Raw genomic sequence first — 17,476 nt, forward strand, 5'->3', positions numbered from 1 at the left:
CTGTGTCCAGGCCCCTTTAAATGAATGAGATTCTGTAGTGGACATACCTTTACCAGTGGCGGATTCGGGGGGGTTGGGGGATCGGGAACACCCCCCCCCCGTCCCGCCCAATCAAAACAAGAGGCCCAAGGGCCTTAACGGTCACCTGAGTATAATACAACAATTTAGAGAATCCATAGAGTATAAAATGAACTGAAAAGTGAAGCTTTGTTGCCCAAAAGCAAGAAAAATAGGGTGATCAGGTTCAACAAAATAATTAGTCTAGTGTTCATTAACAGTTCATAAATTAGGTTCTAATCTGTTCCCCATTTATCACTATACAGTATATTAACAAACTATCAATGCTTCTGTACTATTTTAATTCCTTGTTGAAATCTCTTACATTGGACTCTCTTGGTCTTTGATGAACATTGAATAAGACAAGTTATTTTTGTCTCATTTTTATTTATCTATTACTTACAAGTCTATCTGATCATTAAAACTATGAAAGTACTTTTTGTATTATACAATAAAAAATCTTGCAAAATTCTCTTATTCTATTAACCTTTCAAGTACATTATTTACAGTGACTAATTATCAAAAGTAAATGGCAAAGGGGAATAACTCCCCTCAGTAGAATACAAATTAAAAGAGCCCTGGCCAGGACCAGAACACTTGACAAAATGGCCCAGATGTTCAAAAATATTTATTAAAACTTTTACTCTTTTTGCCTCTGATATGCCCAGGTGCAGAGAAGATTTTCAAAGAAATAATGCAGTTTTTACTACAGATTCACTACATTATCAATAGAGCCCCCCAGTCCCCCCCCCCCCAACCTCCCATCCCCACCGAGAAACATCAGAGTCTCTCACCCTGGGACCAGAAGTTTATTCATCATACATGTAAGTAATCACTTTGTTTATCTGATTAACACTAAGGAGCAGACAGGATTATTTAACAGAATTAATGCATTTTCACTACATTATCAAGAGCCCCACCCTTACACCAGCACATCTGACCCAGGGGTCATGCAATTCACTACTCTGGAAGAAGTAATCATGCTCATCATAACTATACACTTAGCTTCTTTGCTTTTTAACCAGAAGCAGAAAAGAATATTTTTAGAGAAATTTTGCTTTTTCACTATATAATCAATAGAGCCCCTCCCCCTCCCCCTTTTCACCAGAACCCTTGACCCTCTGGCCATGAAATTCACAATTTTGGAAGGGGCATACTTGCGTATCATAACAATGTACTAATAGTTTATTTAAATAATACCCAGGCGCAGAGAAGAAGATTTTTAAAGAAATAATTCACCTTCACTATAGGATATATATGGCCCCGCCCTAGCACCAGAACTCCTGTACCTGGGGCCATGAATTTCATAATTTGGAAGAAGCATCCTTGCTTATCATAACAATGTACTTAATTTGTTTAAATGATACCCAGGAGTAGAGAAGATTTTTAAAGCATTAATGCATTTTCACTAAATAATAAATAGAGCCCCACCCTAACACCAGAACCCCTGATCCAGGGTCCATGAAATTCACAATTTTGGAAGAGGCATCCTTGCTTATCATAACTATGTATTTAATTTGCTTAAATAATACCCAGGAGTAGAGAAGATTTTTAAAGCATTAATGCATTTTCACTATATGATTTATATAGCCCAGCCCTAGCACCAGAACTCTTGACCCTGGGGCCATGAATTTCACAATTTTGGTAGAGTCACCCTTGCTTATCATAACTATGTATTTAATATGTTTCAATAATACCCAGGAGTAGAGAAGAAGATTTTCAAAGGATTAATGCATTTTCACTATATAATCAATAGAGCCCCACCCTAACACCAGAACCCCTGACCCAGGGGCCATAAAATTCACAATTTTGAAAGAGGCACTCTTGCTCATCATAACTATGTACTTTACTGAATTTAATACCCAGGAGCAGAGAAGAAGATTTTCAAAGGATTAATGCATTGTCACTATATAATCAATAGAGCCCCGCCCTAACACCAGAACCCCTGACCCAAGGGCCATGAATTTCACAATTTTGGAAGAGGCACTCTTGCTCATCCTAACTATGTACTTAGTTACTTTATTTAATACCCAGGAGCAGAGAAGAAGATTTTCAATGAATTAATGCATTTTCACTATATAATCAATAGAGCCCCGCCCTAACAACAGAACCCCTGACCCTGGGGTCATGAATTTCACAATTTCGAAAGAGGCACTCTTACTCATTATAACTATATACTTAGTTAGTTTATTTAATACCCAGGAGCAGAGAAGAAGATTTTCAATGAATTAATGCATTTTCACTATATGATCAATAGAGCCCCACCCTAACACCAGAACCCCTGCCCCTGGGGCCATGAATTTCACAATTTTGGTAGAGGTACTCTTACTCATCATTACTATATACTTAGTTTATTTAATACCCAGGAGCAGAGAAGAAGATTTCCAAAGAACTAATGCATTTTCACTATATAATCAATAGAGCCCCACCCTAACACCAGAACCCCTGCCCCTGGGGCCATGAATTTCACAATTTTGGAAGAGTCACTCTTACTCATCATAACTATATACTTAGTTAGTTTATTTAATACCCAGGAGCAGAGAAGAAGATTTTCAAAGAAATAATGCACTTTCACTATATGATCTATATAGCCCCGTCCTAGCACCAGAACCCCTGACCCTGGGGCCATGAATTTCACAATTTTGGTAGAGGACTCAATGCTTATCACAATGATGCCAACAGTTTGACTGCTTGATGTCCAGGAGTAAAGAAGAAGATTTTTAAAGATTGCATTAATTTTGGTGGTTTTAGCCCCACCCCTCAGGCCCCAGGGGGGCAGGGACCATGAAATTCACAATTTTTGTTCCCCTTCACCCATAGATGCTATATGCCAAATTTAGTTGAAATTGGTTGAGCGGTTTCAGAGAAGAAGCTAAAAATGTTCAAATGTTAACGCACGACGCACGTCGCACGACGCACGCCGACGGACAAAAACGGATAGCAATAGGTCACCTGAGTGACTCAGGTGACCTAAAAAAAAAACAAATTTTACAAGTGTCATTTTAACAACAATATTTTTCTTGAGTGAGACTCTGTCTAAGCCCATTGTTTTACACAGAGGTGAAATATACAGCCACCACGAGAAATCCCTTTCCGCTTCAGCGCACACAATACACAAGTAATCAACAGCACAGAGATCATGATAGTCCGTGCAGCTTGTGATGACACAAGGTCATACTCTAATTAACAACAAAAAATAGTCAAGTAATTGAAAAGAGTAATTAGGGTTTCTACACAGAATCCAAATTTTTCTAAGTGTTGGGAATATGCACATTAGTTATGTTTTGGTAGTTAGAGCTTCACCTGCGACACATTTGACGTGCATTTTAAAATAAAAAATTGGATATTATATATCAAATGGCGATATTTCTAATTTTATCAGATTTTACATTGATTGATTGATTTTTTTTTTTTTTTTTTAGAAAAGTCTCATTTTTCATGTTTACATGGAAGTTAAAAATAAATCCCCAAATTTTAAATTTTTTGTTCAAATTCTTGACAATTTGGGTAGGTCAGTGTTGAAAAGCAAGTGGCAAAAAAACTAATTCATTCAATCTAAAATGCTGGAAAATGCACCATTGGAGCCATTTTTTTTGGGAATTTCTCCCCCTTCGGCCTTGCTTTACTGCTGCTTAAGGTAGTACACTATAGATAGACCAAATTTTTCTCACATAGTTTGAAATGTGGTCTTCAGACCCCTGTAAGAAGATTGTGAAATTAGACAGCCGACCTGAGATTGTGCATTATTTAAAAATAACCAATTGATCTATAGCAAACGTGTGTGATGCTTTTTATAAAGGCAACCTTTTTGTATGAAAATTTGGTAAAATACTCGGATACCGGTATATTTGAGTAAAATGTGATGTAAAAATAGAACATACATAGCCCGTGAATTGAAAATTCACATGTAAATATGCAACACGTTAAGTCCTTTCTAAAGTAAATGTGACATTCAACTTTTATAAAAAAAAAATCAAGAATAATTGGAATGGAACCCAGATTAAATTATGTCAAAATGAGGAATTTTAAACCGGCGGTTTCAGATATTTTGGCGATTTTAATTAAGTCAAATGCAAAAAATTGTAAAGATTCAGTAGATTCCGTCACTATATTTGACCTTTGACCTCAAAAAGAATGGAGAATCCTTATAAATATGTCCCAATATCAGGTCTCCACTATTAATGGATCAAAAGTTACTTTGCATTTAATAACAGACAGGCATACGGCATGTAGATGGCATAAACGCGATCCAAAATGTAGGGTCCCGAATGACCACTGTACAGTATGTCTCTAATTTTTCTTCAAAATATGGTGAAAACATGTCACAGCGTATTATTTTTCTTACAAAGATCCTTGATTATTGACATTTTAGTGAAATCATTTTTTTTTACTGGTGTACTCTGTAAGATATGCATTAAAACAGATTTTTATGGGTGTTGTGTACTACCTTAAGAGCCCTCTATACACTGCACACTAGAGAGTTCAGATTTTGTGGTATTTTATGCAGATAGAATGATCTGCCCTTTGATCAAGAATAAAATAAATTGAAATGTACAGTTCATTACTTAATTTGTGATCAAATCAAGCATTCATAACACTTTAATAGGCTAAGATGAATAGATAGAACACTTCATTTGCAGGTATTTTGCCCACTTAAGTAAACAACAGTGATTTATGCACATCAGTACTTCATTGTCTTTGAACATTTTTCCTGGGGGTAAATATAAGGCAACCTATGCTGAAAATGCTATAGATAAACTCAATACTTACACCTTTACACACTATAATTTTCTCAATGTCCAAAAAATATTTTCCTCTAGTGTAGAGAGGGTCCTTAAATAACATCTGTAATCAATAGTAGAAACAGTTACCCAACTTTTGTTTCAGGCTTATTTTCTTTCTGTTTTTTTTTTCTTTTTAGAAATGTTTTAAGGTGTGGAAGTTAGGAAGTAGAATACCAGTGGAATGCAATCTAGAAAAGAAATTCTAGGCAGCAGTACTGATATTGGATTCTACTTTATTTCTCGATTTTCACCAACCAATCGACTACAGAATCAAAACTAAAAGCATTCAAAAAGATTGTAAAAAATGATTTAATATGGAAAATTATGCATGAAAATGGTTTAACAGTTCAGTACAAATTCATTTTCAATTCAGTTGTATTACTAAATCCTGTGTATTTTATTCTTACATTTCAAAGAAGTTTCAAAAGCAGATGGATGCTAAGTTTCGTCATAAGACCTCCGTTTTAATCCTAACCTCCTTATCACAGATATCATTGTTTTTGGATGCCTTATCTTCACTTGACGTTTTTCTATTTTTGCCTACTTTCACTTTCAACCTCCCCTTTCCTTTCCTCTTCCTTCTGCCAGGTTCTACATCTCCTCGATTGTTTACACTTTCAGCTTTGTCATAGTCTTCATCGACAGGTTCACATTTGATAAACGGCAATGCTGTATCCTCTTTTGGCAGTATCCCTGGAGGTTTATGGTTGTGTGACAATGTTTTGTGCGTGTCCAGTTCTGATGAAGATGTAAATTCCTCACCACACTCGGAACACATGAGCACATTCTCCTCTGTTACAGAGTTTTTCTCGGATTCGTCGTTGTGTTGTGATTTTCGAACATTGAACACAGAATTCTGGTTTAAGTTCACATCCTTATGAACAGGGGGACTCTCGGTACTTCTTTGACTGCCATTTAGTTTTGGAACTGCTTTTCCATTGTCTGTGCCATAAATGGCTAGTGCTTGGCTATTTTCTTCTTTCACTAACCTAGAATTACTGTATTTAAAGATGCAATGTATAATCAAACTTAATAATACTGAATAGAAGCAAATATATATTTAAAAATTTTTATGGTAGAATTAATTCAATTATTATGCATTTACAACTTGAGACTAAAATCTCAACAACAACAAAAAACCAGATAAATGAGCTTACGTTTCTTCCAATACTTTAATGGATTGACCTGACCGACCACATTGAATAGTTGCCACTGAAATTTAAATTATTTTCCTCAGTACGTAAAGTTTAAAAAAGAAATATCATATTACTACAGGGTGAATTAAAAAAAAAATGACCACCAAACTGAAATTTTTTGGAAAAATTCAACTACTGATAACATATTTTTCACTTATATCATCATATTGCACATGCATTCTAGTTTAAATTCCTGAAGTGGCAATAGAATAGACAATTGGATTAAAAAGTTTCATAATTTTTATTAGTAAAATTTCTTTTGAAAAAAGAAAATATCATTACACATTAAAGGACTTTCTAAAATACATAATCACAAGAAATTATAGCTTTTTATGCTTCAAAATGGTTAAAGGGGTATAAATGATTAAATCTAGACCTTGATTGAGTATCTTCTCTTGTGTATGTGACAAAAAATGTGCTTTTTGATTGTTATTTTACATTATTTTTTCAATTCTGGTTTGAAAAGTTTTAATATGAAAAAAATATGAAGCAATAAAATTTCCCAAAAGTTTTTTTTTTTTTTGTCCATTCAATTCAATTCTTTAAATCTAAGCCAAAAAAGAATTTTTATATACGAGTTCTCTTACAAAAAATACTAGATTTTGAAGTGACCCTATGTTACATTATTGTGTTGCACTCCTGACATCTGATATGTATTTTTTAAACATTGTTTTAAAAATTTAACACATAATAACCCATTCCTACTTTGTAAATCAATTTGTCGTTTTGATATTTTTCATTGTTTACGGCAGGTTTTTCATATTTTGAAGACCTTAAAACATGATTATTTGCAAAGTGTAATATATATACATCGTATTTAAAAATATATGTGAAATGAATTCCCTGAATTGACTGTAAAATTTCTGTAATTTGTTGATAGACATAGTTTTTTTTTAACATCAAATAGTATCAAACATTTTTTTCAACTTATTTTTTAGTAAAGATAGTTAAAAAGCATTGGTAATTATAAAGCAGTTTTGTTGCACTCCTGACTGCAGTAAAATTTTAAAATTAAAACCACAGAACACAAAAATTTATAAAGTGTTGGCAACATCAAGTGGTAATGAAATTGTGCAAAATTTATAGTCCAATACTTCATAATTAAAACAGATGAAAGTATTTAAAATTCTCATTTTATCTGGAATTATTCCCCATTTGTGCCAAAAAACTGGTTTAAATGTATATTTAGAAGATAAAATATATTTTAAAGCATATTTTCCTTTAGAGGACAATACAGTAACCCACCAGAAAAATTCTACTCATCATTTTTTCTTTATTTTTATTCTTAGTGGATGATTTATAATTCTAACATATTTGTTGCACTCCTGACCAAAAGCATTGGGGCCTTTAAAGTAGAATTGTGAAGTGAAAATTACATAAGAACTTGTTCTGTTGTTTCAGTGAAGTTGAGGAGGAATTACTTGAATTTTATGACAATTTTTAGTGTGTTTGTTTTTAACGTTCATCAAAAAAATCACAAAAAAGATAAAAACACATCTGAATTGATAAAATTGAAAAAGAAAGGATTTTAATAATAAAGCTGTCAATAATTTAGTATTAAATTATACAAAAAGATCATTATTAATTAATGAATACTTCTAAGCATGAATAGAAGTGTTTTTGTCATATAACTTGAATCTTTTAAAAAATGTGTTGCACTCCTGACCATAGAAATATAGATCTGAAGCACAGACAGATCCTGTAATTGATAAATCTATTTGGTAAAAATATTCTTTGTGTCTTTATTTTCCAAAATGAAAATCAGAAAATCATATAATGATAATAGTTTTTTCATGCTTGGGTGAAAAACATCAAATGTTGCACTCCTGACATTATTAAGTATGCACATATACTCGACTCTCATTATGCTGCTTGTGATTTATATAACAGTTTTAAGTTTTTAAATGTATATCAGTTATTGTTTTACACTTCGAAAATTCTTTTTTGTCTTAATTTTCTTTCAGAATTTTACAATTGATGTTTTTTTGGCAGCACTACATTTTTTCTGATGCACTGATGACATTGTTTAACATTTTTTTAAAACATCAGCCATGACCACAACTTGATTAAACAAAAGTTACTACAATCCACATTTAAAGCTCAATACTTTGAATATTATCAGAAAAGTCTTTATTTTCAACATAAAGCATTATTATTTATTTCACAGATCTCTCAAAAATATTGAAATTTCAAAATGTCACAAAAAGGTGTTGCACTTCTGACAATTTTGGCATCATTTTTGGGCATAACTTTTTTGTTAATTGAGATATTAATGCGATATTTGGCAGGTATTTAGACACTATCTAAAGACATATGTTGATAAATAGAAATCTATTTTCATTGCCGGTATTTTTAGTGTGGGTTGATAATTATGCGTTTGATCTTTTTTTTTTTTTAATTCACCCTACAGTAGAATTAGTTAAAGTGGTCCTGGGGACCTGTGAAATTACTTTGCTATATCTGTAATTTATATGCATTTTATCTGCATAATGAATTTGTTGAACTTTATATAGTAAATTCCATATAAATACATGTAAAAACCAAATTCTTCAGGGAAGTATAAACTCAAAACTTAAATTGGAAAACACAAGTTTTCTGATAAATTTCAAATATACATACTTACAAAAATATGTCAATTCAACATTGTAATTTTCTGATCTAAATTTTTTTACAAAAGATGTAAATTTCACTCTTTTTAAGCCTTAAGGGACACTAATCAAATCGCTTTATCTGTAAATTTGTTACAACAGAGTTCATTATAATGGTAAAATTTTACGAGGAATTGTTAAGAATTTTGCCAAAAAATATAAGCTATATCTATAAATTTGCTATATCTTTGTTTGTACTAAGTTTTACTGTAGTTATTTTCCGATGATGTAAATGGTAAAAAAAAAAAAAAAAATAAGCAAACAAAAAAATGGGTTTATATTTTACGTATAAAAGTCTCCTTAATATGGAGATAATTTCTCATTTCAAATTTTCAAAATGCAAAAATTATGCTTTGCATACAGCAAAACATGCTTATTGCAAAGTGCCAGGGACAACCAATTTTATTTGCTATAAGTGTTATTCTTTATTCTGTTTGTTTGTTTGTTTGTTGTTTAACATTCCTCTCGAGAATTTTTCACTCATATGGAGACGCCACCACTTGCCAGTGGAGAGCAGCAAATTTTGACCTATACTCGGCACTCAGGGCCATTGAGCAGTGAGGGATCTTTTTCGTGCCTGTTCCTACTTTGAGACTGGACCTCGGTTTATATGGTCTCATCCGAAGGACCAGTCTTCACGTCCCGTAGTGGGATTCGAATCCGTGATGTAAGGATCAACTCCTTACTCCATGACTCTAAAGCAGACACTCTACCACTGCCCCATCGGGCAACCTTTATATCTGTTAAGTTCCTGATATGTTTTAAAACCATATGGAATGAAAATCACTTTGGCATAAGCATGAATTCGTTATTAGCATGTTCATTTTAACCATGTTTAACTGTATTAAAGACAGTGCTTTTTCACTTCAATTAAGTAAGAAAGTTCCAATAGAAAAACATGTATAGGTACATAAATTTATAGCTTATAACTTCATTATTATACACTCTTGGCCAGAAAACATTTACATATTATATTAAAAAAGCCAACCTTTTTCCAGAGGTATTAGTTTTGCTAAGGTAGCCATTTCCTGTTTGGTTTTAAAAGCCATCATCTGCATGGAAATAGAGTAGTGTGAACCTGGTAGCCTGTCTAGTGGACTTGTTTCCTCTGAAAAACAAACAGGTTAACGGTCAGTTCCAGAGTAACTAATAAAACCATTACATAGAAACACTGGTCTGAGGGGATATATACCTTTGGGCACTGGAAGATTGGCCTCTGCCATGAACGCTTTGTCGCGTTCTGAGTTCATGTTCAGCATCTTAGATTTTGCTTCATACTTGGATTTCCTACCTGTAATAAAATTAATCAAAACACTGAAGTATTTTGTAATAAAACAAAGTTTCATATAAATCACAGTTATGGAATAAATATTTGAGAAGATTTGCTAGTAAACATGAATGAAGTTTTAGTTTCCGTCATTCTCATCAAACACTCTAAAAGTGACATAAGAAACAAATACTGAAAGAATTGCCTCAAGACATCATATATAATTCTTTACTGATCTGATGACTTTGCTCAGTAATGATCAGTATAGCCATTACTGATCTGAAAGATTTGCTCAGTAAAGATCAGTATAGCTCTATTACTGATCTGATGTCTTTGCTCAGTAATGATCAGTATAGCTCTATTACTGATCTGATGTCTTTGCTCAGTAATGATCAGTATAGCTCTATTACTGATCTGATGACTTTGCTCAGTAATGATCAGTATAGCTATTACTGATCTGAAAGATTTGCTCAGTAATGATCAGTACAGTGTATAGCTCTATTACTGATCTGATGTCTTTGCTCAGTAATGATCAGTGTAGCTATTTCTGATCTGATCTAGCACAACAAATGGTGCCTGGAGAAAGTAAATAATAAATACCATAAATGCTTCCACTGTTAGGACTTGAACTTCTTTCTGGTGAATCGTCTTTTACATTAGCAAAAGTAAAATACAAAAATACTTGAATTATGTTTGCAAGCTTGATACATTTGTCAATTCTATATTTCTCTCAAATTCTCAGTAACAGAATCATAATATCTTTATAATCAATTGAAAAAATACATCTTTACTACTCAACATCCATCAGTATATCTTAACTATTATACCTGGTATACAATATATATACAATTATGTCATTAACTAAAATATAAAGTACCGTATATACTCGCCTATAAGTCAGTTTTTTGGGAGTTAAACTTTGATTCTAAATTCTTTGTCCGATTTATAGTCGAGTTACAAGAAGAGTGCAATTTTAGAGGGTCAAGCCCTCTAATATAAGCTTAAAAAGTACAACCGACTTATAGGCGGAGCGACTTACATGCGAGTATATACGGTAACGTATGAGCTTATTTTATTTGTAAATAAATATTAGCTCCTTTTGTTCTTCAGTTCTTCAGTATAACAAATAATAGTTAGACATTACAGTAGTGGAAATGTTTCTGCTTAATAAAACATGTACATTAGTATAGCACCTACTAACCTACAATGGTATATATATGCAAGTCTAGTAATAATTTAAAATTTTTTGCTTATTTTAAAAATAAAAATCGTGAATCTCTATTTGAAATAAAAATTATGTGCTTGCAAAGTATACATAATAAATATTGTTGTGACTCAAATATACAGAGCACATACCTGTTACAGTGGTAGAGCTGCTGGATCTCGACATGAGGCGCTGTGACTGCCGAACTGCTGTTCTGTTTTGTAATGGAACACTTGCACGGTATGCTGTATCACTGCGACTCTGGCGAGATTTCTTTGTGGAATGTTTCTTTAATTCTTCCTCCAACATCTTCTTCTGATATTCCTTTTAAAAAGATATTAATAAAGAGGGTTTGATTTGACCACTGAAAACAAGTTAAGGTTGGATTTAGCTATCTCATTTTATCTTTCTTACTGGGCATACATGTATATATGCTAATGTGAACTTCAATATTTGAGTATCTAGAGTGAAACCTTTGTTTGTGTCCTTGTACATAAAACAGACTTGTTGCAAATAAAGATGAATCTTTACCTTCTCATTGTTTTGCAATGAGTAATTTAAATTACAGGCAATCAAACCCGTCTGACCGCCACACATGAGTAATAGATTTTCAAAGTGAAAGATAAATTTAGTCCCACCCAAGAGTCTGAACGCTGGAAACAGGAGAAATGAATTTTGAAATTTGGTCAAAGAGTGAAAGGCAGAGATTTTAAGCACCGCCTTCCAAAATACCTGGTCTGTGTACCCCTGTCAATCAAGTGCATTAAGGTACATCATTGGGTGCTAGAACTTGATTGACATTTACTTACTAGTCCCTGTGTATACCCTGTACACATTGTTTGGCACTCGTGGTGACCTTCAAATTAACATTTGATCCTTTGATATTTACCACACATGGTATAAACAATTCAGAGAAGCTGTATTACTATGGAATATTTAGCTTGATAATATTTATACACACCTTTAGTATTTAAAATAATTATGATATTCTTTATGATAATATATATCAAAATTTGGTATAACTTTTTTTTCAAAGCTCAACAAATATTTTGATAATTAAATATTTTTTAATGGAACATTCAATTACAATTAATAAAAATTATTTAGATTAAACTTTATTTACAACTTTTTATTTCTAACTTAAAATCATCTCAAAATCCCAACATAGGTAAAGTTTGACTTCTTAGATACTCCACTGTGTATTAAGTCACTTCCTGTGTATAGGGATTAGGAGACAGACGACCACAGGTAGTCTGCTAGCCCTCAAGGCATTCACACCTGTACAAAATAAGCCCCTCCCTTGCCTGGAATTTACCACCCGGTAAAAAATCTCTGCCTTTAAGTACTCATTGTTATCATTTCAGTTTAACCACTAGATTTACAGGAGGCCCATGGGCCTTGACAGTAATCATTAACACAATTTGCCTGCTAGATGTTCATGTGTAAAGAAAAAGTTCTTCTTTTTTTTTTCAAAGGATTACTGTATTTTTAATATATGACCAACTAAGCCCAACCCTGAGGCCTGGACCAAGGACCTACAAGGCATGAATTTTACTATTTTGTTAAAGGGCCAAGTGTTTATAATAATAATAATAATATAATTATGGAATCAGTCTGCCTTTTAAATTCCTATGAGGAGAATATTTTTTCAAAGATGTAATGAATTTTCAATATCTTACCAACTAAACCCCATACTAAGGCCTTACCCATAGACCAAAGCTAGGAATTTCACAATTTTGCTATTCATTATAATCTTGCAAACAATTTGCCTGATACATGTCCATGAGTAAGATACAAAGCATTTTCAAATATGAAGAATTTAGTCTGAAACCTGAATCCAAGGGCATAAAATTCTTAATTCTGGTCAAAGGCTCACTGCTTATACAATGTAATAAGTATGCAAACAGTTTGATGTTTTGATGTTCAGGAGTAAAGAAGATTATTAAAGATTGAATTGTTTTTGGCCCACACTCCTCATGTCAAAGGGATATGAACACCCTGAAATTCATAATTTTTGTTCCCTTTTACCCATAGATGCAATAAATCAAAATTGGTTGAAATTGGTTCTATTTTTCCAGAGAAGATCAAAATGTTCAAAAGTTTACAAATGGCTGATGCTAATGACTAAAAAGATAGCAAAGGGTCACATCCATCCTTAATATTGTAAGAAATAAAATTGCCATTCAGTACCTCTTTCTGTAATTTGTTCTGCTTGCTTAGAGCCTGAAAAGGAAAAAAAAATTGAAACATCTTAACTGACTTACATTGATATAAATATGCTCATATTGAAGAAACAACAGCAGATTTCAGAAATTCATCAGGATATGATACCTTATAGGCCTCTCTAGTGTTTTCTGGTAACTCTCTCCATATTTTTGCTATCATTGGAGCCCGTAAGTGCCATTCTGTTCAAAGTAATAAATACCACAAAATTAACCTTATATGAATTTTGGGCTCTGTTAATCATATAAATAAGTATTATAAGTCAGATAGATGCCATCGTTTTCTTTAAAGATTGTGATCAAATTTGTAACAACTAGAGATGGCAACGAATATTCGAACATTCGAATATTCATTCGATGAATTGATATTCGAATATAAAATTAAGATTCCAATATTCGGTGTTTTTCAGATTTCATAAAAAGAAATACTGTGATTAATAAAGTTTGGAATTATCCCTGTTTAATTTACTAGCGATCAATTTTGATCGCCTGATTTCTTTCACTGCTTTCTTATCTTATAGATCTACTAAATTACATGTATTTTGTTTTGAGAAAGGTGTTAATGAATTGTACAAAAATGCTTTATGCATAATACAAAACGTACTTTCATAGTTTTCATAAGTTAAATACGATCGGATCTAGAATAGAGGACAACAAAATGAAAATCTTCAAATGTCTAAAAAGTGAAGAGTATACATACTTATCTAAACAAATTTAATTGATCATTAAATGAATGTCCGATATATTATTAGTCTGTAATTAATATTGTAAAGGGCCCAATTTCAGAATAAATGTGTAAATTACTTGATTATCTCGGGTTGTACAAAATCCTGAGTTTTATATTCATTATCGGGAAATTAGTTAATTACCTAGGAAAATTGTCTATGGAAATATTTGATTATATTTTAAAAAAATTGTATCAAAGATTATAATCATATCTCTTATTAGGCAGATAATTGTAATTTATTAAACGTATTGAAATCCGAACAGTATATCGTTATGACTATCATGCCTTTGGTAAGACGACTGTTCCTCAGTTGGAGCTACTATATATACACTTTTCATTTGTTAAAATTATACCTTTCTACATTTAAATCAATTATTTATTTCAAACATTGACAAATATCAAATGGAATTTTATTGTAAACCTACAAAAGTCTGCATACAATTTCACTTCCAATATAAGTATACCTACGCTAAACCTTTCATGAAAGTAGGATGATGCACATTTAAAATAAAACAGATTTTATCGAATATTCGAATATATTCGAATACTTTCATTGAATATTCGAATATGAATCATTGACAAAATTGACATCCCTAGTAACAACAGATAAAAAAAAAACCCTCTAGATCAATTATACAAAATGAATTATAAAAATTCAGACACACAGGGACCTTTGAGTCATGGTGGTTTTTTATTACTATAGAAGACAGGTGCATTGTGAGTATTAATTACACTAGAAGCTACAGGAAATTCAGACTTATGTGGGACTTTTTCCTTAAGGTCAGGGAGATTTTTATTGCCATACAAGACTGGCACATTGTGGCCATCAATTACACTACAAGCTACAGGAAATTCTGACTTACGTGGGACTTTTTCCTTGAGGTCAGGGTGATTTTTATTGCCATACAAGACTGGCACATTGTGGCCATCAATTACACCACAAGTTACAGGAAATTCAGACTTACGTGGGACTTTTTCCTTGAGGTCAGGGTGATTTTTATTGCCATACAAGACTGGCACATTGTGGCCATCAATTACACCACAAGTTACAGGAAATTCAGACTTACGTGGGACTTTTTCCTTGAGGTCAGGGTGATTTTTATTGCCTTACAAGATTGGCACATTGTGGCCATCAATTACACCACAAGTTACAGGAAATTCAGACTTACATGGGACTTTTTCCTTGAGGTCAGGGTGATTTTTATTGCTTTACAAGACAAGTGCATTGTGAGCATCAATTACACTACAATCTACAGGAAATTCTGACTTACGTGGGACTTTTTCCTTGAGGTCAGGGTGATTTTTATTGCTATACAAAACTGGCGCATACTGGGCCTTATCCCCTTGGCCTTCGTCAGCCTCCCATCTTGGTGGTATTAAATGGGACAATGGATTTTCTGCAACATCATTATAATATACTAGTGTAAAATCTGGGACAAAATCCTCTTGTAATTAATATGGTTAGAATTAAATTTCTATTGAGCATCTAAAATTGTTTCATCAACAAATACCTACAGAACGGATTTTTGTCATGTATTTCAATATACCGGGTAATTACAATTGTAGCTCCAATATATTTGATTTTTAAAATGTTCATAAAAACAAATACTATGAAAAGAATTAAATCCCAAACAATTCCATGAAAGTCAAAGAGCAACAGAGCATATTAAAAATACCTGTACAAATAACAATTTGGTATGATATTAAACATTCTGACCTGCTGGTACTACAATCTTTTTGATTGCCTCCCCAAGATTTGGACTGTATTCTACTATGCTTGTATTTTCCACTGTAAAATAAACTTCTATGTGAACAATCTATATTATGCTCATTATTTGTTTTTTTTTTTAAAAAATGCAATGTAACCCCTCCCTAATCATTTTTAGAATAGAAATAGAAATTCTTTGTTCTTTATTAAATTCAAAATTCTCCAAACCAAATGGGTCAGTTGGCCATATTAGTATAAATAAAAGTAGAAAAGAGGCATGGGAACACAAAAGGTGGCTGAACTTTTTATCATGATACTATGAGATATATTGTGTTTAATAAAAAATATAAACTCTGTGTATCTGTACGATTTTAACAATTCTGGTCTTACCTTTCTCTTTGATGTTGTCAGAGAGAGCTGAGGTTTCATTCAGTAACTGTTTGTACTCTTTTGAGTCTTTACTCACAAGTTTTCCTAAATAGCAACAATTTTAATTTACAATAATTATATATAATTTCATTTCCATCATCAGAATTAAAAATGAAGTAAAACAGCTCTTCAGTATGTGTAACTTATCTTCATGATGAAAGCTACTCCACTTGGAATGACCAGTGTTTCCGAGGATTTTTGGCAGAAAAATCATCATTGGCCATTCCAATAAAAATACAGGATGAAACAACACATATTTTTAGACATCTTACTCATAGAATAAAATTAGAGAGAACTTCATTACTGAGAATTGCATTTCTGTCACATGCCTGCAGAAAAATTGAAGTTATGCAGTACCACAGTTCCTTAAAATATTAATCTAGATAAGAGGTCATTTAAACATTATTTATTTCATTAGATGAAGTAAACTTTCCTCAAATTCTGTGTATTTAAAAAAATTTCAAATAGAATTTCATTGGGAGTTCTATAAAATCTCACAGAAAAAGCTCAAGAAAAACTAAAGTTATCATCCGTAAACAAAGTTTTTCTGCACTGTTTGAATTTCTGACCTTGACCTTTTGCCCAAAAAAAAGTAGGGGTCTTTTCAAGTCACTAGGAGTTATGATATATAACTTCTTTGAAAATGCTTAAAGAAAACTTTGATATCATCCATAAACCATTTTTGCTATGTATGAATTTCTGACCTTGACCTTTTGACCTCAAAATCAATAGGGGTCATTTTAGGCCATAGGGAATTGTGATATAAAATTTCATTGCAAAATCTCAAAGGCTTTTTGAGATGTGCATGTAATCTAAAAATGACAGTGTTACACAAAGACAGAACGTATGAATTTCTGACCTTGACCTTTGGCCTTTTGATCTCAAAATCAAAAGGGGTCTTCTTCAAGCTATAGGGAGTTTTGATATAAAATTTCATTGCAAAAGATTGAAGGCTTTTTGAGATATTGTCCAAAAACAAAAGTGTACCACACAGACAGAATGCAAAAAATCTGGCCTTGGCCTTTTAAACTCAAAATCAATAGGGGTCTTCTTTAAGCTATAGGGGGTTGTGATATAACAATTCATTGCAAAAGCTCAAAGACTTTTTGAGATATCATCTGTGTTACACACAGACAGAATGACAGTCAGACAGACCCAAATTAATATCCCCCGCTTTCAGTGAAAGAAGGAGACATAAATGTTTGTTTAGAAAAGAAAACCACAATAAATTGAC

At 32.5% G+C, this 17,476-nt stretch overlaps 1 protein-coding gene across 1 annotated transcript in view; it reads right to left on the reverse strand.

Moving 5' to 3' along the window:
* Positions 1 to 5,154: 5,154 nt before the first annotated feature.
* Positions 5,155 to 17,476, reverse strand: part of LOC133173575 (microtubule-associated protein futsch-like) — a 29,993-nt gene continuing 17,671 nt past the window's right edge. The window contains exons 15-25 of the mRNA XM_061308555.1: positions 16,204 to 16,287; positions 15,823 to 15,894; positions 15,377 to 15,502; positions 13,488 to 13,561; positions 13,347 to 13,379; positions 11,309 to 11,480; positions 10,553 to 10,600; positions 9,878 to 9,976; positions 9,674 to 9,793; positions 5,999 to 6,053; positions 5,155 to 5,839 (exon numbers count right to left, since the gene is read on the reverse strand). Of these exons, the coding sequence (XP_061164539.1) occupies positions 5,290 to 5,839; positions 5,999 to 6,053; positions 9,674 to 9,793; positions 9,878 to 9,976; positions 10,553 to 10,600; positions 11,309 to 11,480; positions 13,347 to 13,379; positions 13,488 to 13,561; positions 15,377 to 15,502; positions 15,823 to 15,894; positions 16,204 to 16,287 (1,433 nt within the window). The 3' untranslated portion in view covers positions 5,155 to 5,289. The remainder of the gene's footprint in view (positions 5,840 to 5,998; positions 6,054 to 9,673; positions 9,794 to 9,877; positions 9,977 to 10,552; positions 10,601 to 11,308; positions 11,481 to 13,346; positions 13,380 to 13,487; positions 13,562 to 15,376; positions 15,503 to 15,822; positions 15,895 to 16,203; positions 16,288 to 17,476) is intronic.

Source organism: Saccostrea echinata, unplaced genomic scaffold, assembly GCF_033153115.1.
Source record: "Saccostrea echinata isolate AGI-Se365-2 ecotype Australia unplaced genomic scaffold, CSIRO_AGI_Sech_v1 ptg000056l, whole genome shotgun sequence".
In the NCBI taxonomy this organism is placed as follows: domain Eukaryota; kingdom Metazoa; phylum Mollusca; class Bivalvia; order Ostreida; family Ostreidae; genus Saccostrea; species Saccostrea echinata.